This window comes from Callorhinchus milii, unplaced genomic scaffold (genome assembly GCF_018977255.1).
Source record: "Callorhinchus milii isolate IMCB2004 unplaced genomic scaffold, IMCB_Cmil_1.0 Scaffold32, whole genome shotgun sequence".
NCBI classification, from domain to species: domain Eukaryota; kingdom Metazoa; phylum Chordata; class Chondrichthyes; order Chimaeriformes; family Callorhinchidae; genus Callorhinchus; species Callorhinchus milii.
The window spans coordinates 162,464-183,035 of NW_024704773.1; the positions used below are offsets into that span (position 1 = coordinate 162,464).

Genomic DNA, 20,572 nt, shown 5'->3' on the forward strand with positions numbered 1-20,572 from the left:
CTGTCTTAAAGGGAGCGTCCCAAAAAATGTGTGCACAACCTATGTGCGGTGAGGAAATGTACCGTAAACAACGGAATGTTTTTTTGTATCGAGTGAAAGGGAAAAATTGTAACAGAAGATGTTGTACATTGTGTTTGTTTTGGATTTATGTTGTACCAAATATTATATTTATAAATAAAGATATTTTTATTCAAAAAGTGCATATACAGTGAAACTGCTATCATCCCTTGCTATGGATTTTATACATCCCAACCACCAAGTTATAGCAAGGCTCTATTGTATAACTGATTAAGACACATCCTTACTAGTAGGATTAGCACAAAAATCCAATAACTTCAGCAGACATCTTATGTTTGGTTATCATAGAGAGTAAACCTTCTCAACAGAGAATAGAAACTCCAGACAAAAGTAAAAAAAAAGGGAACTTCTGTATCCATGTTACTGACACACTTTGTTTCAACCACATTGTGTCCTAAGATGTTTAGACAAATTCTTACAGGATCAGGCACCAGTTGTGACACTGTAACTGGCATGTGATACTGTTATCCTCCCATGGACACACACTGTTCTCTCACACATGCATGCACGCACACTCACAAGCATGTGTGAGCCATAATTATATTCTCCTTTCATTTTTTCTAATATTACACAGAAACATACACACACAACACACACAGTGCCAAGACTTGTTAGCTTCTCACACACACACACACACATACAGAACCAGGGCTCGCTCACTGCTCTCTCTCACATGCATACACACACACACACAGCCAAGACTTGCTCACTGCTGTCTCTCTCTCACACACACACAAACACAGAGCCAAGGCCGCTCACTGCTCTCTCACACACGCACAGCCAAGGCTCACACATGAATGATTTCTCAAGTGAGGAACCAGAGGATGCCCATGGAACTGCAACCAACTATGAAGGAAAAAAACAGTTTAACATATTCAGGAGAAGGAAATATTGGACCATCAAGCCTGCCTTCACTATGCTGAGGAACAATTGTTCCATGGAATACGTAAATGCAGGAGCCGCTGTTTTCCCAAACAAGGATGAGAATGTCACATTCCTGCTAGACGCGAGTGAGTGGCAAGGATATTAAATCCTGAGATACAATACTGACCTCTCTAGTTTGGCTGCAGAAAGGATCTGCCATTGGAATGTGACAAACTCCCATCTGGCTCTGAGGACACCCGTCGTAGAAAGACTGCTGTCTCTTTGTTGTCCTGTAATAAAACAATAATATAACAATACAACAATAATGATCTTTGCATTGGAAATAGTCTTGTACATCATGTCTCAAAACACTTCACGGGATTTACTACAAAGTATAGTGACATCGGAGGCGAATATGGTGGCAGTTATAACAAGAGATCACATATCTAAACTGAAAAATTGAACAGCACAACAAGAATTTATATATATGTATATATATATAATCCTTACATTTAATATATAATATATACTAATATATAATATAATAAACAAAAAATGTTCTCAGAAGAAACCTTTCTGTTTGGTGGATCTGGCAACTCCATTCTGTGTGGGGTTTCAACAACAACAACAACAAATGCCTTTTTTTTATAGTGCCTTTCACATCACGATGACATCTCAAGGCGCTGGACAATCAAGGATTTGGACCTGAGCAGGAGGTTGGGATCAGGAGGGGTGGAGGGTGGGGAGGGTAGGGGTAGGAAGGCCCGAAGGAGCGGACGAAGAGCATGGTCATGAGCTGGGCCTTAAAGGAGGAAAGAGAGGGAGCAAGATGAAGGGACTGTGGGATGGAGTTCTGAAGGGTGTTTCACTTGTAACATTAGGAAAAATGAAAGGAGAATATAATTGTGGCTTATCAGTTGCACTAAATCAAATTCCTACTTTAAATTGGAAAAGGAAAACGGTCGTGCTCCTGGCATTTTGCCATGTTTTCTGCAGAAAAACCCCAGGATTACACCAAATCCTAGGAATGTGTGGTCAATCCCATTGACTCATCAGTATATTGGAGTGAAAATTACAATGTTTAACATTACAATTTGCATCCCAGTGTCTTAACAATTGGGCTATAAATTGCAATGTTAACAGATTTCATGTGGTTAAAACTTAGTGTGTGTACGTACCCTCCAAATATTTATTTTTGGAAATAATTACTATGAGTTCAATTGTTAAGATGAGATCCTGTGCCTTAGCACAAGTATGTGGCACCATCTGATCAGTTGGCAAGAACTTAATATGCATTGCAGGAAGTAGTGAAAATATCACATAGGATTACATGCCGGATTTCTCCAAAACAACGGTTCAAATGCTTCAAACACTTGGCAGTCATGTATTGAAATGTGCCATTATAAAGAAAAGAAAGTTCCGCTCTACAGTTTGATCTGTGCTCTTTGAATATACGTAAAGGAAAACTAGCAAAGTGATTCAAGAAAATAAAATACACAAACAGCGATTACTAGCCCCAACCAGCAGCACTTTGGCCACCACACTAATCCTATTAATCTGCTCCTTTCCCATATCCCTGTGATTTACTCCTTTTTAGGTATTTGTCTAGTTCCCTTTTGAAAACTGATATAGATTCTGCCTCAACTATAGGTCATGGCAGGGCATTCACTTCCTAATTACTCTGTGCATGAAACATTTGTTCCAACCTTTCCATTTGCTTGTTTGCTAACTATCTTAAATTGATACCTTTCCTTCCATTCCAGACACAAAGAAATTTCCATGTGTAGCTGGCATACATACTTGGAACTTGCAGTCTGATTTGCATACTCTTAAGCAATGGTGTCAGGGATTCACATGTTGATCAAAAAAAAATCTTGGCTTGAAAGAGAAAACAAATAACTTTGAAAAAACAATCAAGTGCTTTTCCTACATGTGCTTCTGGATTTACTTGTAATCACTGAAAATGCCCATTTTCAGGGTAAGTGTTAACATTCCTTCATTTAAAAAATCTGTGCTCTGGGAGCGCCTACAATAAGTGTCACTATTTTATTTGATTCCAAGTTGATATTTTAGAACTCACAAGGCATCCTAACAGGCACGTCACATGCTGAACAAGTCTGGACACATCCGAGCTCACACTTGTGCTGTGAACATGCCCAGACATGTACCAAAAGCTGCTCTCGCAGTTCAGAGCATGAGAAAAAAGTTAAGAGAAATGACCTAACTGATATAGCTCAGGGTGAAATACAGCAGGAAGCAGACTGGCTTTTTTGTACACAGTAAAAAATTTTTAATTAAAGGTGTCTGGAATTTTACCGTTAATATAATATACACAAATTAATATTTCCCCCTTTCATTAAGACATCCATAAGAGTACTGAATCTTCTCATCCAAACAGTTGTAGCTTGCAGAAAAGAGGAACATCAAGGAGCTCACTTATGGATTAACTTAGAATTAGAAGAATCCCAGTGTAAACAGTGCATCAGGAAGTTATAATAATAATCGTTGCATTTGATATCGCTAGAGACTTATCGTGTCATTGAGATGTCTCAAAGCACTTCACAAAATATATTGTAAAGTGAATTGACTATATTTTGTGGGCAAAATGTGGCAGTCAATTGTGCGCAGCAGAGTCCTACAAATAGACGTGGGGCGGGCGACGGTGGGGCAAGCGAGGCAGGGGAAGTGAAGCAGGCCAGAGCCCGCTGAGCGGAGAGAGCGGGTGGGTTGGTTGGGGGTTAGGAGGTCGCAGAGGTAGGGGGGGGCAAGACCATGGAGGGCTTTGAAGATGAGGACCAGGATCTTGAACTGTATCCTCTGTGTGATGGGAAGCCAGTGGAGTCGGGCGAGGATGAGGGTGCGGGAGAGGACACGGGCTGCAGAGTTCTGGATGACCTGCAGCCATGGAGGGAGGAGTAGGGGAGGACGACAAGCAAGGAGTTTGCATAGTCAAGCCTCGATGTTATGAATGCGTGTATGAGGGTTTCATCGGCCTGCGATGTGAGACAGTGGCGGAGCCGGGTGATGTTGCGGAGGTGGGATAGAAAAGATAGTTGAGGGTCAAACAAGATACCAAGGCTCTGGACTGGCTTAGCAAGGTGGAGTGTGCAACATGGATGGTGATGCTGTCAGTGCCCGAGGTGTGGAGGCGCTCACAGGAGCCAATCAGGAGAGCCTCGGTCTTGTTCAACTGAAGAAAGTTAGCTCTCATCCAGGACTTGATATCTGACAGACATTCTGTCAGGACAGCAGTAGTCTTGGCATCGAGGGTGGAGGCATAGAGATACAGTTGGGTGTCATTCGCATACATGTGGAAGTTGAACCCGTGTCTGCGGATGTTGTCACCAAGATATTGAAGAGGGGACCAAGCACAGATTCCTGAGAATAACTTTTGGGAATTAGGTAAGCAGGATGCTTCCCTCCAAGAAGAGAGTGCGCACTCCATTCCAACAATCTTATCTTTGGAATTTCCATGTGCGCATGGATTTGTTTGTTTGATACTCTTAAACATGGTGATGGGTTTCCGTATGTGTTAGATACCCAATCGACCACAAACAAAACTCTACGTCTTAAGATAGATGGAAAAACAGAAATTGTTCAGCTAATGGGCTCATCATGTTTGTGCCACTGGCTGCCTGCTTTTCTAAATAGCCCTTTCATTTTATTAATCCGACTTTCCGGCTCGCCCCACATTGCTCAATAGAAATGCAGAAACAGCTGTTTTGGGTCACTTGGTTGGTAAATTCCTCAAAATGAAATGAGCTGGGTTACAGCTGGGAGAAATGTGCAGAGACGATTTATCTAAATTGTATCTAACTTGTGACATTTTTTAACAGGATTTCTTAACAAGAATTCCCACATTAATTCAACACAAAGTTAGGTAGGGTGGTAAACAGTGAGAAGGATAGCAGCCAACTGCAGGAAGACATAGACAGAATGGTAAAATGGGCAGACACATGGCAGATGAATTTCAATGCGGAGAAATGCGAGGTAATGCATTTTGGTAGAAAGAATGAGGGGAGGCAATATAGGCTGGTAATACAATCAATCTTACGGGAGATGAAAGAACAGAGAGACCTGGGGTGCAGGTAAATGAATCCTTGAAGGTGGCAGGACAGGTAGTTAAAGCTGTAAAAAGGGCATATGGGATACTAGGCTTTATAAATAGGGGCAGAGAGTACAAGAGTCAGGAGGTTATGATTAAGCTATATCAAACACTGGTTAGGCCTCAGTTAGAATACTGCGCCCAGTTCTGGGCACCACACTATAGGAAGGATGTTAAGGCATTGGAAAGGGTGCAGAGGAGATTTACGAGGATGGTACGAGGAATGAGGGACCTTGATTATGAGGAAAGGCTAGAGAGGCTGGATTATTCTCATTGGAGCAGAGAAGGTTACGAGGAGACCTAATAGAGGTCTTCAAAATCATGAAGGGATTTGATAGGTTAGAAAGGGAAAAACTGTTTCCACTGGTGGGTGTGTCGGTGACTCAAGGTCACAGATTCAAAATAGTCTCTAAAAGAAGCAGAGGGAAGGTGAGAAGAAATTTTTTCAGGCAGCGAGTTGTTAGAATCTGGAACGTATTGCCTGAAAGGGTGATCGAAGTCGATTTGATAACTACTTTTAAAAATGTGGTGGACGGGTATTTGAGGAGGACGGGTTTGCAGGGTTATGGGGAAAGGGCTGGGGAGTGGGATTGACATTACATTGCTCTTCTCAAAGAGCCGGCACAGACTCGATGGGCCGAACGGCCTCTTTTTGTGCTGTACGATACTATGATTCTGCATTGTCAGAGATATCGCCCTTCCTGGTAACTTGTTGGTGCCATGGAATTATCTCTGACACCCCCACCTGCACACACAACCAGTAGGACCAGGACTAGTTTGTTTTAGCTGATTTCATCTTCCTAACAGGGAAAGTTGGGGCTAATTTATCCTCTCCATGAGACCAGCAACTCAGCACAGCCTGGGAGCAAGCCCCTGGAATTCTTTGCATGTTTGTATCCCACTGCACTAGTGGGTCTGCCACCACTTACAAGATGTAAGAACAATTGAAAAGTAGCACAAAGCAACTGACATAACATTGACATAATAATATCAAGTTATTTGCATGAAACTGCCTGAATTACTAAAATGTAAGGTAACATGGCTGATCTAAAAGATTTAAAAACACCCTATTACTCATCAATAGGCCAAATGAATGCAGGAGGTGGGAGGGGGGGATGAAATCAGTCAGTACTTGGTGAAAGCTTCCCCTTGAAAAAGCAAACCTGCCTCAAATCATCCCATCCCCATTGGGTCTCTTTCTTGCCCTAGTTTCCTGTAACTTCAACCTCAGAGATCTGATAGGAAAAGTGATGAACCCGCAATTAGTAGACACTGGCAATGATTGTAGACATGCAGCATGGGGATGTTATGATCTTCACACTTGTCGCCAGCAGTTTAGAAATAAAAACAAATAAAAAGAAATAATTTAGAGTTAAAAGAGTTAATTTTTTTTAAAGGAGTCTATTATACTGCATTTCAAAAAACAATCACTGGAGAGAAAGGGGGAAATGGAATGGAGCTTTAAGAGCCTAGACCACAAGAGGACAACATTACCTTTCATTACCTCTCTCCAATGATAATAATGAACATGCCAATAGGAATTTATGAATGAATTGGGGACCTCAGGTTGAATAGGTCCGTTGGCTGCAATCATACTCTGGATCACTAATAAAATGTCCCGGAGCCAAGTAACAGAGTGATCGTAAAGTTGAACATGACAATAATAATAATAATAATAATAATAATCCTTGCATGAAACTGCATTTGATATAGCGCCTTATCACATCTTTGAGATGTCTCAAAGTGCTTCACGGGAAATATTGTAAAGTGAATTGACTGTATATGCTGTGGGTGAAACACGGTAGCCAATTACACACAGCAGGTTCCCACGAAGAGTCATGGATTGAGTGACAACATTTTTAAAGCATTTTTTATACACAATGTCTAACTGGTTTTAAACAGAATGCAATCGAGTTGACTGATTGCAAATTGCCTCAAAGGTAATCATCTGACTGGTTGAAAGGTGAAGCCTCAGCATTCCTCCTCCAGGGTCCTTTCTACCACAGACATGGCATTTCATACCAAAGTGGAAGTAAATTTCCCCGCTGCAATCCCTGCAGTTATCTCAGCGCCCACCACCTTTCTTTGAAAACGCACAGCCAATGTTATTGCAGTTATGGCTGGAATTTATTAATATAGGCAGACAGACTTAAAGTCGAAATTAGGCCGGGAAAGGTTAAGCACGGCTTTAAAAAGCACGAGACCTTTTGTCCATTCGAATGGGGGAAGATCACCTCATCACACAGAAACTTCTTAAAGGGGCAATGTCTGCAGAAGGGACATTTATTCTTCCTCCCCCTTATTATTGTTATTATTCTCCCCCCCCCCCCCCAGGCTCAGTGTCCATCAGTGTCTGTTTAAAGCACTGTGAAGGACTCAAAACGAAAGTTGTTACGTTTTCCATTCTGCTGTCCTGATCAAACATTCAAGTTTTGTGTTTCTTCTCTTTACTGTTTCAAAAACAGCCGACTGTCAACACTGTTTCCACTTGTAAATTAACACTTCCAAGGAACAGAACTGAAGACTGAGCCTGAGCCGCCAACAATTAAAATGGTGTAACTTGCTGCCCAGTACCATAAAAAATCCACTTTTCAGGTAAATTAATAACATAACTGATAACTAAACTTTAACATGAAGGGGATTTTTACCAAGGAAATTATTAATTTCCTGGATTTACTTTCTCCTTCAACCAAAAACACATTGTTTAATTATCTCCTAACGGAACCCCTAACTTGGAATGGACAGACTCTATCAAAAAGTCGATTCAACAAGTTTATAAAAATAATAATCCTTGTATTTGATATAGCGCCTCATCACGTTGTTGAGACGTCTCAGAGTGCTTCACAGAATATACTGTGAATTGACTGTATATTTTATGGGCAAAATGTGGCATCAAATGTGCACAGCAATGTCTCACAAACAATTGTGAATTGCGTGACCAAATTTTTTTTTGAGGGATTATTATCTCCAGAAATGATCTGACAATCGAGTAAAAGCGGTTTTACCTAAGAATGTGTGACTATTGTACTTTGCAACATGGCCTTACAAAAATTTGAATGCATTTTGTTTCCTGGTGTAATCTTGCTGATGGAATAGGTCGTCCATACCAGATGAGTGTTTACTATATCTATCTCTATATATCATTTGAGTACAATACAGTAATTTACACTCAGGCTCGACTATGCCAACTCCCTGCTTGTCGGCCTTCCCAACTCTTTCCTCCACAAGCTGCAGATCATCCAGAACTCTGCGGCTTGTGTCCTCTCCTGCACCAGGGTCCATGACCCCATCACACCCACCCTCGCCAGGCTCCACTGACTCCCCATCCCTCAGAGGATAGAATTTAAAATCCTCGTCCTCACTTTCAAGGCCCTCCAGGGCCTTGTCCCATCCTCTTGGACCTGCTAACCTCTTATTAACCGGTCAGTTCCCTCCACTCAGCAGTCTCCAGCCTGCCCCATGTCCCTCGCCCAGCCCGGCCCACCATCAGCGGTCGGACGTTTAGCCTCTCTACCCCCACCCTCTGGAACTCCATCCCACATTCCCTTTGCATCGCTCCCTCTCTTGCCTCCTTCAAGACCCTCCTCTTCAACCGTACCTTCGGCCACCCTCCTACCCCCTCTGCCTTCTACCCTCCCTGATCCGAACCCCTCCCCGTTGCCCCATCACCCTGCTTGGTTCCTAATCCCTGACTGTTCAGCCTTGGGACATCCTCCCGACGTGAAAGGCACTTTAAAAACGTAATTTAGTATCATATTGTATTGTAATGCCCACAAGACAAGGAATTGACGCTGCCATTAAGTGGGTACTTGATGTTCCTCATAGTTGGTCTGCATTTTTTTTAAATGTTTATTTCTATTTACAGTACGCTGTTTTGCGTCACGTCACCAGCACAGGTTAGTGAGTGTAGCTGGAGGCCAGCACATGCTAAGGAACCCTAAAGAGGTGATACAATCTTGACAGTGCAGCAGGAATGCAAAACTATTCCGGGTAACTGAAAGTGAAAGCAAATTGCATTTAGAGCAATACCCTCAACTGCTTTATTTTTAGAACCAATGCTGATTAATGAAGAGCTTGTGTTGTCATGCAAGGGTATTGCAGAACGCAATAATAGGCTGGTTGGAAGTGCCTCTTCACTAACAACATTTATTTTCTTGCAGTGTTTCCACCTGTTATGAAGGGAAAAATAAACCTATCCTATTGGGGACAGGACAGAGCCAGGCTGTGAGGTCAGTGTCATATTATACTAAGCCCACATTCTCAGCTCTCTTTGTCCATTACTGTCTCTTTGGCCATCACTGTCCTCTTTCATAGTAATAGGAAAAGGCCATTCAGACAGATGCACCTGTTCTGCCAGTTTATTAGATCATGGCAAGACCTTCAATCCAATTTCTCCACCGTTTCTCCATAAATAACCCTAAATGTCCTTATTTTCCAAGAATCTATATTCCCAGTATCATACTCGCTGAGCCCCTCTTCCTTTGCTAATTTTGGCCATTTCCCCCTTATGTACACTCATTTCTTTCAGCAATTTTTAAATTCTTATGCACTTTTGCTGTCTTACTACCTGTGCCCTTTCTGGCCCACCCCACATCCCCTTTGTCTATTACTGTCCCCGGAACATTCCTGCCTTCACTTGTTTTTTCTTTAACACCTCCTTCAACAGGCGATACACTCAGTACTTCAGTGTCTTGGGCTCACTCATTGCCCTCCTCAGTTGGGGCCTCATGGCCAGTTGTGCCCAGTTTCAATATTGACCTCTCGTTCATCTGCCAGTCCTGCAATCCTCAGCTGCTCTCTCCAAGCTCCAGTCTGCATTTACAGTCAGGCCATCAGTCACATTACAGCACTCAAGCACTGTCCTTTCAGACAATACTAGACAGCTATATCAATGGTAAGCTATGTGGTTTTATCTGGTTAGACTTCAGCACTAACCCAGCATACACTCTGGAGTCCCCCAGCCTTGGCTCTTGCCAACCAGCGCCTAATACTTTTCGGAATTAGATAATAATAATAATAATAATCCTTGCATTTGATATAGCGCTTTTCACGTCGGGAGGACGTCCCAAAGCGCTTCACAGAATACACTGTAAAGTGAATTGACTGTATATTTGTGGGCGAACGCGGCAGCCAATTGCGCACAGCAATGTCCCACAAACAGTCGTAGATTGAAAATGACCAATTTATTATTGGTTTTGGAGGGATTATTATTAGGCGTGTGGAGTAAGGAAACTTGCCCAAGGTTTCGCCCTGCCTGGAACTGAACTCAGGTCTCTCACTTGCAAAGCGAGTGCTCTAACCACTGAGCTACAGGACTCTACAATAAGCAGCATGCATCCCTCCAGGGAGAGATTGTACACTTTATTCCAACAATCTGTCTCTGGGATTTCCATGTGAAGGTGAGCTACTTGGAATTCTCAGCTTGGTTTAGTTACTCTAAAGCGTGGTGATGGGTTTCTGCATGTGTTAGACACCTGGCTGACCAAAAAAAATGCAAACAATGGGAGCAGAGTAAATGAGCACAAATTGTAAACAGGATTGCTGGCCGCTCATATAACTACATTCATATTACTGCAATGTGATATATTCAGATTACAGTATATTACATTCATACATAATTTCTGGGCAAATGCTAAATAAAGCAGAGAATGTGCTGTTCTGAACCTTGCGGCTGTGAGGGAAGGATTGTGTTTGGGATCCCGTGGATGGCAGCCACCTCTTCCCTTAGTTGCTCCTTATGGTCAGCCTAATAGATGGATTTACCCTTTAAATGCACGCTCCTGGGACTAGGGAATTCAGAAGATTATCCGGGTGTTTCCTTCCCAGATTGAAACAATAATGGCATTGGCCAAAGAGAAAGTCGAGCAAACAAATTCACGTATGATACTGGAGTCCAAAAACAATTCATTTCTACTGCATCAAACCTCAAGTCTTGAGAAACTTCTATTCTGTTTTATTTGCACCCAAAGGGGTTAAACATTTTACTTAATTATGGATCAACATATTAACACCAAGGCAAACAATAAACCAAATAATATACTTGGCTGTCAGAGGTATTCCAGGAGAACAAACATTATAATCGAAACAGAAAAGACACTAAACGAGCATCCAAAGATCATAACTACACACACTTGAGGGAAAGGGAGATGTGGCTAAAGGCTTCACAGTCTTACTGAAGCTGTTAAGAGGCAAGAGACATAATACTCAAGCTATATTGAATATTATGAGATCCTGTAGTTCAGTGGTTAGAGTACTTGCCTTGCAAGCAAGAGACCTGGGTTTGATTCCCGGCAGGGTGAAATGTTGAGCAAGTTTCCTTACTCCACACGCCTCTGTTTACCTAGCAGTATGTAGGAACCCGGTTGTTAATTGGTTGGTGGATCGCTTTTCCGGGGGTAATAATTCCTTCAAAAATAAAATAAATTGGTCACTCAAACCACGACTGTTTGTGGAACACTGTTGTGCGAAATTGGCTGCCGCATTTCACCCATAAAATATACAGTCAATTCACTGTACAGTATATTCTGTGAAGCTCTTTGAGACATCTCGAAGAAGTGATAAGGTGCTATATCAAATGCAAGGATTATTATTATATAATGCTCTGGTTGGGTGACACCTAGACTATCACATACAGTTTTGATCTCCGTGACATAAGGGAGCTCCGTAGGTTATAGGAGTGCATAGGAGGCAACTAGAATGATCACCAGTGTTAGATAATCTTCAGTCTTGAAAGGAGGCGTCTCAGAGTGGCCTTATAGAGGTATACCATTTTTTTTTAGTGGGATTGAGAAAGTAGAAAGAAGGACAGTGCTTAATAAGCTTTACTGTATCTGAGTACACAGTTAAGATTATTTTCATTAGAGCCTGTAAACAATTACAAAGCACCAGTATATTTAATGTGCACAAGAACAGTGGTATGAGATTTACCCCACAGGTAATGCCTCCTTTCTATTTTCTCAAAATTCGATAATTGTTAACTTAGAAAACTTAGCTTAGACACAAAAGAAGCTTTTATAACTGCACCAGTGCAGTTATTTTCCCACAAAGTCAAGATCACAATTGCTAACGTGGAGCCAATCCAGTGTGCCATTACGGTAAAATGATGTGTAAATGGCCTTTCTGGTTTTCTTGTGAAACACGGTTAACATTCATGGAACCCACCAAGCACAAACTTCAGAGTAACTAAGGTTACCAATAATCATCTCTATGGCATGATGACTGATACCGAGACTTAATCAATTTGCCTGAGTGATTCCTCAATCTTTGCAGATCAGTTCATCAACTTTCCATGTATTCTCTTCATTAATAGCTGTTGCCAGCCGCTCGCTGCCAGACCTATCTTGAAGTTCAACTTCTCCACTTTTCACAGGATTTATTCTGCGCCTTACAGTGCTCGCACCAACACATAACTGTCCATAAACTTTCATCATGCAATTGTGAATCTCAATCGCTGAAATCCCCTCAGGTGTGAGAAATTCAATTACTGCGCTCTGCTTAACACGTGTATCAATGCTAGGCGCCATTTTGAACTGCTATCATGTGCCTCCATCTAGTTAGAAGTAAACAAAACTTACACAGTATGGGCAGGATCTATAAAAGTATTTTGTGTATGTTTTTCGTTACTGTACCATTTACCATTCTTCACAAAATAAATAGGAGCTGTTACTTTTAGGATGTCCCTTGTATGAAGATTTTAGAAAAAAAGTTTGGTGAACATTTTTTGTGCTCATCAACGCAAGAGGCAGCAGTATTGGGAAAGGAAATCATTTACTCCTTTAACAGGAAACTAAGAGCATTTATGTTCTTAATTAAAACATTCACTTATGATCCTTCCTATAATGCAGAGTGACAGCCCACTTTGCATCAACAAGTGGGGAGAAATTCCATCTGGGTCTAAATTTACTCCTCTTGGGCAACCATTTAGAGAGTCTAGAATTCAGTAATTTGTTAACTATACTTTCAATTTGTTAACTATAGCAATTTGTTAACTATAGTATTACTTTCTTAGAAACGTATAAGATTCTTAGAAACCTATAAGATTCTTAACAGTCTTGACATAGAAACCTATAAGATTCTTAACAGTCTTGACATAGAAACCTATAAGATTCTTAAAGGCCTTGACATGGTAGAGACTGTTTCTCCTGGTTGGAGAATCTGAAACTAGGAGTCATAGTCTCAAGATTAAGGGTCAGCCTTTTCGAACTGAGTTGAAACATTTCTTCACTCAGAGGGTAGTGAATTTGTGGAATTCTCTACCCCAGAAGGCTGTGGATGCTCAGTCCTTGAACATATTCAAGACTGAGGTTGATAGATTTCTAAAGGATAGAGGGATTAAGGGATATGGGAATAGGGCGGGTAAATGGAATTAGACGAGAAGATCAGCCATGATCTTATTAAATGGCGGGTCAGACTCTAGGGGCCGAATGGTCTACTCCTGCTCCTTCGCCTTATGGTCTTTACACTTAATTTTTTGAAGACAGTTTTCCGTAAGTTGATTTTAACAACTAGAGAAAATCGACATCAATGTTAAGACTGAATTCATCAATTTACCAAATTGATGATCAAAAAGACAACGTAAGTAATAGAGTGGGTCCACACTTGAGCGCATGGCTAAAAGAGTGGTGCAGAACTCAGGGCTTTTTATGGGCCATTGGCACAAGCTACACGAATTAATAGGGAGGTAAATAGGAATTTAAACTAGTAAAGGGGGGGGGAATATATAGGTAAGAGAAACCATAAGTTAGCACTAGAAAAAGTAAAGATGACAGTGCAGAGTAGCGGGCCAGATAATAGGAATATGTTAACTAGGGGTAAGAAGCTTGGCAAAGCAGATAAGGAATCAAGAGAGTAGAGGAAATGGTAGGAAATGAAAAATGTTAGAGAGTCTAGAAACCTCTGAATGCGCGAAGCATTCGGAATAAAACTGAATTAAAAGCACAGATGGACACATATAGGTACGATCTAGTAGCCATCACTGAAACATGGTTACAAGGAGATCTAGGGTGTGAGTTAAATATTCCAGGGTTCTCAGTTTACAGGAAAGATAGGCACTGTGGAAAACAAGTTGGGAGGGTAGCCCTGTTAATTAGGGATGAAGTAAAAGCAGTGGAGAGGAAGAATCTGAAATCCGATGACCAGGAGGTAGAGACAATATGGGTGGAAATGAAAAATAATACGGGGTAGAAAATATTAATGGAAGTGGTTTCTAGACCCCCAAACAGTGATCACAATATAGCACAAGGTATTGAACTCAGGTCTCTCACTTGCAAAGCGAGTGCTCTAACCACTGAGCTACACGACTCCACTTTCTACAGGTAAAAATGGAGACCAACAGTGGCAAATATTTAAGGATGTAGTGCATAATTCTCAGTGGTCGCATATTCCCTTAAGGAATAAGAGTACCACAAGGAAAGCAATTCATCCGTTGCTACTAGAGCAGTTAGGGAAACATCAAATTAAAAGAAAAAGCTTATAAAACTGCCAAGAAAAGCAGCAAATCTGAAGATGGGAGAGTTTTAGAAACCAGCAAAAAAAACTAAAAAACTCATTAAGAGCGAGAAAAAGGAGTATGAGGGTAAGCTAGCTAGGAACATTAATTCAGATTGTAAAAGTTTTTACAAATACATTAAGAGGAATAGGCTAGTGAGGGTAAATGTAGGTCCACTTCAGACGGGAGAAGTTGTAATGGGGGATAAGGACATGGCAGAGTCCCTGAATGGCTACTTTGCATCTGTCTTCACCCTAGAAGACTCAAGTCTGCCAACAATAGAGATGCACGAAGAGGATAAGGACAGGGAGCAACTTAGGGAAATTTTCATTAGTAGAGAATTGGTGCTAGGGAAACTGTTAGCACTAAAAAGTGACAAATCCCCTGGTCCGGATGGCTTGCATCCCAGGGTTTTAAAAGAGGAAACTTATGAAATAGTGGAGGCCTTGTGTCTGAACTTCCAAAATTCCTTGGATACTGGAACAGTCCCCATGGATTGGAAGATCGTAAATATCACACCACTATTTAAAAAAGGTGGAAAGGAAAAGATGGAGAACTATAGGCCAGTTAGTCTCACATCAGTGATAGCAAACATTCTAGAATCATTGATTAAGGATGTGGTAGTGCGGTATTTAGAGGAGCACAATATAATTAAGCCAAGTCAACATGGCTTTACAAAAGGGAAGTCATGTTTAACAAATCTCATAGAATTTTTTGAGGATATTTTGAGTAAACTAGATAAGGGTGAATCAGTGGATGTGGTCTATTTGGACTTCCAGAAGGCATTCGATAAGGTGCCGCATAAAAGGTTAGTCCAAAAATAGGGGCCCATGGAATTGGGGGGAGCATATTAACATGGATTGGGGAATGGTTAGAGGATAGGAAACAAAGTGTAGGGATAAATGGGTCCTTTTCAGATTGGCGTGATGTGACTAGTGGAATGCCACAAGGATCAGTCCTTGGGCCTCAGCTTTTATCATCTACATCAACGATCTAGGACATCAAAGTTAATATATCTAAATTCGCGGATGACACAAAACTAGGAGGAAGTGTCAACACAGAGGATGACATTAAAAAAATGCAGCGCGACATAGATAGGTTAGGTGATTGGGCAGGTAGGTGGCAGATGAAGTATAATGTGGAGTATATGTGGAGTCCTGTAGCTCAGTGGTTAGAGCATTCGCTTTGCAAGTGAGAGACCTGAGTTCAATTCCAGGCAGGGCGAAACCTTGGGCAAGTTTCCTTACTCCACACGCCTAATAATAATGCCTCCAAAAAACAAAACAATAATAAATTGGTCATTTTCAATCCACGACTGTTTGTGAGACATTGCTGTGCGCAATTGGCTGCCGCGATCGCCCACAAATATACAGTCAATTCACTTTACAGTATATTCTGTGAAACGCTTTGGGACGTCTAGAAGACGTCAAAAGTGCTACATCAAATGCAAGGATTATTATTATTATTAATGTAGGGAAGTGCGAAGTCATCCATCTAGGTAGCAAAAACAGTAGAGCGGGTTATTTTTTAGAAGGGGAGAGATTGGAATATGTTAGCGTCCAGAGGGACTTGGGTGTCCTTGTACACCAATCACAGAAAGTTAGTCTGCAGGGGCAGCAGCAATTAGGAAGGCGAACGGTATGTTCGTATTCATTATGAAAGGATTAAGAGTATAAGAGTACGGAAGTCTTGCTGCAACTGTATAGGGCCCTGGTGAGACCACACCTGGAATACTGTGTGCAGTTTTGGTCTCCTTATTTAAGGAAGGATGTACTTGCCTTGGAGGGGGTGCACCGTAAATTTACTAGGTTAGTACCAGGGATGAAGGGGATGAGTTACGAGGATAGGTTGACCAATTTGGGCCTATATGCTCTAGAATATAAAAGAATTAGAGGGGATCTTATAGAAACCTATAAGATCATCAAAGGGCATGATAAGAGTAGATAGTGGGAGATTGTTTCCCCTGGTTGGAGAAACTAAAACCAGGTGTCACAACCTTAAAATCAGAGGCCAGCCCTTTCGCACTGAGTTGAGGAAGAACTTCTTCACTCAAAGGGTGGTGAATGTATGGAACTCACTACCCCAAAGGGCTGTTGACGCTCAGTCCTTGAACATATTCAAGACTGAGATAGATAGATTTCTTATTGCAAAAGGGATTAAGGGATAAGGCAGGGTTATGTTATTAGCTGGAGTTAGATTAGAAGATCAGCCATGATTGAATGGCAGGGCAGGCTCGAAAGGCCGAATGGCCTACTCCTGCTCCTACATGTTATGCTATGTTACATGCAGACAGAGATTCTATCCAAAGATGCTTAGCTTAACCTTCAACCTCAAGATTGGCACTTCAAATGGGCAATTTTCAGAAGCTTTAAGGTGATCAGGTCATTATTATTATTATTATTATTATAATAATCATTATCATCCATTGGCAACCAGGCTGTGAATGCCTGTGAATGCCCAAGTTCATTGCAATTGGCAAAGTTATAAGACTTGAATCCTAGCACTTTACGACTTTTGACTTTGAACTGGGGTTCCAAAGGATAAAGGGCAGCTTGCCAACAATTTTACCACAGAATCGCACACCTGCACAACAATTTTAATGTTTGCTTTGATTCATATAAACAAAAAACAAATTTAGGTATATTTATCTTTGATCTTTTATTGACGACATAAGTACTCGGATTCTCAGTCCCACTACCAAGACTATTATGTCGCAAACAACAAATATTTGTTGGGAGACTTCAAAAAGAAAGCCTCTGATCAAAACATTCAGCAAATAGAGTTCCTGCCTTCATCTCCCACTTTGAAAATCCTTTGAACAAAAAAGCACAAAGCTGTCCAACAAAGAAAAAAAATACAACTCATCAGATCAGGCAACAGTCACTTGGCACAATATCACGAAATATCCTATTCAAATACGGAATTATTTACTTTAAAAAGATGAACCCGGACGCCTTTATATCACAAGACATTCTCTTCAGTACTCCCAAGCGTTCAAACTCTAGTAAACAGTGCAGCAAAAAGCCTCTCTGCCCCCACCATCTGGAACTGCATCCCCCAGTCTCTCCGCCTTGCTCCCTGCCTTGCCTCCTTCAAGACCTGCCTCATAACCCTCCTCGTCGACCGTGCTTTCGGTCACCCTCCTACCCCTACGCTCCCCGCCCCCCATTCCTCCTGATCCCAACCACCAGCTCGGGTCCCTGACTGTCCAGCGCCTTGGGACATCTTCCTAATGTGAAAGGTGCTATACAAATGTAATTTGTTGTTGTTGGTGGTGGTGGTGTTATTGAAACTGGTATTCTAGATAACTTGAGGACTGAAAATAGAATCTGGCAAACCTATCATTTTAGTCATTCACTTTTCCTCAAACACCAAAGTAGCTGAGAAGTCACATTAAGCAGAGATACCCTTCCTCGCTCATTGCACAATAACATTTGAGAAATCAAGTGAGGTCTTGTTTTGATGGGAGTCAGCAATATCTTGGTTCTATTGCAGTTTTAAGAAGTCATAAATCTTAGAAACCTCAATCCTAGAGGCTGAACCCACTCCATGATTACAACTTAGAACAAACACAGTGTTCTTGGTGTATAACGCTCGGCTGAGGAGGGGGGACAAGACTGATGATCGCCAAGATGTTGTGCCTGGTAATGGAATATTGAACCGAGACTTAATAGTCCTGCTCCTTAGCCGAGCAAACCTACAATACTCCAAAGAAGTATTGATGAATGATCAGTCAGCCTCTGAGGAGCAATCCCACAAACAGTCATGAAGTGAACGACAAAATTTATCTGAGGAATTGTTGGTCAGGACACCAGATTAAATTCCCTTTTCTTTTCAAACAGTGCCACGGGATCTTTAACGTCAATCTGAACAAGCTGATAGGATCTAGTTTTAATGTCTCATCAGAGAGGTCGGCATCTTCAATGAAGTGCACCTCCAGCACTGTCAGTCTAGACTATAAGGTCAGTGAAAAGCTTGCAGACAGTGATCTCACTAAACAAGCTATACAGTGTTGGCTGGTTAAAGTGCAGCAGTGCCCTAATGCACACTCTGGACCCCAAGCCTTGACTCTCACCAACTTGTGCTTAATACTCTCAGGATTTTGTAAGTAAGATGCACCCCTCTAGATAGAGAATGCACATTCCATTCCAGACACATGGAAACTTCCATATGTAAGTGGCATACATATATGTAACTGTCTGGTTTGGATACTCATAAACATGATTTTCATTATGCCAGACACCAGGTTGACCAAATCAAAATGAATCTTCTCAGCACAACTAGAGATGGGCCATAAGGTGCTGGCAAAAAGCCAACTTTAAAAAAAAATAAAAAAAGCTGCTGCCATATTTGATGCTGAATATTTTTGAGACAAGCACAACCCTGATAAGAACATTATAATAGTTTTATATAATCTGACAGCCATGGTGCAACGCTGGTTGGCACAAATCTTTCAGAAATCACTAAATACTGCAGAGGTGTCGGGAGAACTGCAGAAAGGCAGACGTTACTCCTATTTTCAAGAAAGGTAAAAAAAAGTGGAGTCCTGTAGCTTAGTGGTTAGAGCACTCGACTCACAATTGAGAAGAACTGGGTTTGATTCCCATACATGGCGAATCGTTGGGCAAGTTTCCTTACTCCACATGCCTCTGCTTAACCAGAGATAAGTAGGAACCCGGTTGTTATTCGATTGGCGGATCGCTTTTACAGGGGTAATAATCCCTTCTNAAAAATAATAATAATAATTTAGTCACTCAATCCACGACTGTTTGTGGTACACTGCTGTGCGTAATTAGCTGTTGTGTTTTACCCACAAAATATACAGTCTTTCCACTTTACACAATATCCTGTATATTCTTATAGTAAGTCTCCAGCAGTATGATCAGAACAATGTTAACAGGAATAGAAATGAACAGAGCAGTTTTCAAAAATATCATGACACAGACTATAAGCAACATTAAAAGATCAACTGTGTGTAGTCAAGGGCACCTGATAAATCTTTCCCTGCGTTTGCCCACCACCTTTAGTAGTTCATCAAATTAAATAAAACATCTCACAAACATCATCTCATTTAAAATCACTCTCTCCCAGCACCTCCTTTAGTGCAAATGTACATTTTTAAACAAAATCCTGACTCATCTCAATTTTTTAATTTTTAAAAAAAGGTCTGCTTCACTCCTGGATTTCCAGTGGGCAAACTCAAGTAAATCAGATCTCGACGTGACACAGTCATTGAGACAAATACTGTTTAATTTCTAGATTATCAAGCAAAAATTTCTCAACGCACTTTAAAGAAAATTCAAAGGAAATTCTAGTCAAGCATAACCACTGTGTATTGCATATAGAAAGCCAACTGCAGCAGCCAATTTTCATTCAGGAGTATGCCACATCCCAGCCATAAAATGAACGTCAAAGTTATCTAGACAGAGGACTGCTTATCACAAATAGAGTCAAAAGATCTTTAATATCCACCTGGACCAGCATACAGGACCACAGTTTAAAGTTACACCTGAAGGACAGCACCACCAACAATGCAATTTTTCCTTCGGTACTGCAAAGGGGCATGCCAGCCTTGCTCAACGTTACAATTTTGAAATTGCTTTGAATTCACAATCTTCAGGTTCAGAGATGAGAGTGCTATCAACTGAGTCAGATTGACAACTTGATAACATGAAAGTACATGAAAGTACACTTTCCTGGATGAGTCACGGTGGTTCTTTTTAAACTGGGGTGAGATTCGGGTTGTAATGCTTCAATGAGTTAGTCAACGTGGTGGCCTTCCTATATACAAGCTTCCCATGGACGAAGTCATTTTGTGAAAAGATTTGCAAAGTGTCAGCAATGATTATTAGGTGTTTAGAGTGCAAGTTTGAGGTCCAGTCCCAAGCTATTCTCCCCGCTCCCCTCTCTTCCAAAAACGTAGCCAAGGACTCGGGTAAGTGTGTGACAACCACACAGGCACTGGATTATAAACATTCTTTCTCACTGGTGGATCCAAGAGACAAGAATTCAGTCCACCTCGATACTTCTGCTCTTCA

The 20,572-nt window shown here is 41.3% G+C and overlaps 1 protein-coding gene across 2 annotated transcripts in view; it reads right to left on the reverse strand.

Annotated features, from left to right (window-relative positions):
* Positions 1 to 20,572, reverse strand: part of LOC103182849 (methylthioadenosine phosphorylase) — a 77,536-nt gene that overhangs the window by 23,383 nt on the left and 33,581 nt on the right. For both annotated transcript variants that reach the window (XM_007900007.2, XM_042345182.1), the window contains exon 5: positions 1,130 to 1,232. In XM_007900007.2, the coding sequence (XP_007898198.1) occupies positions 1,130 to 1,232 (103 nt within the window). The remainder of the gene's footprint in view (positions 1 to 1,129; positions 1,233 to 20,572) is intronic.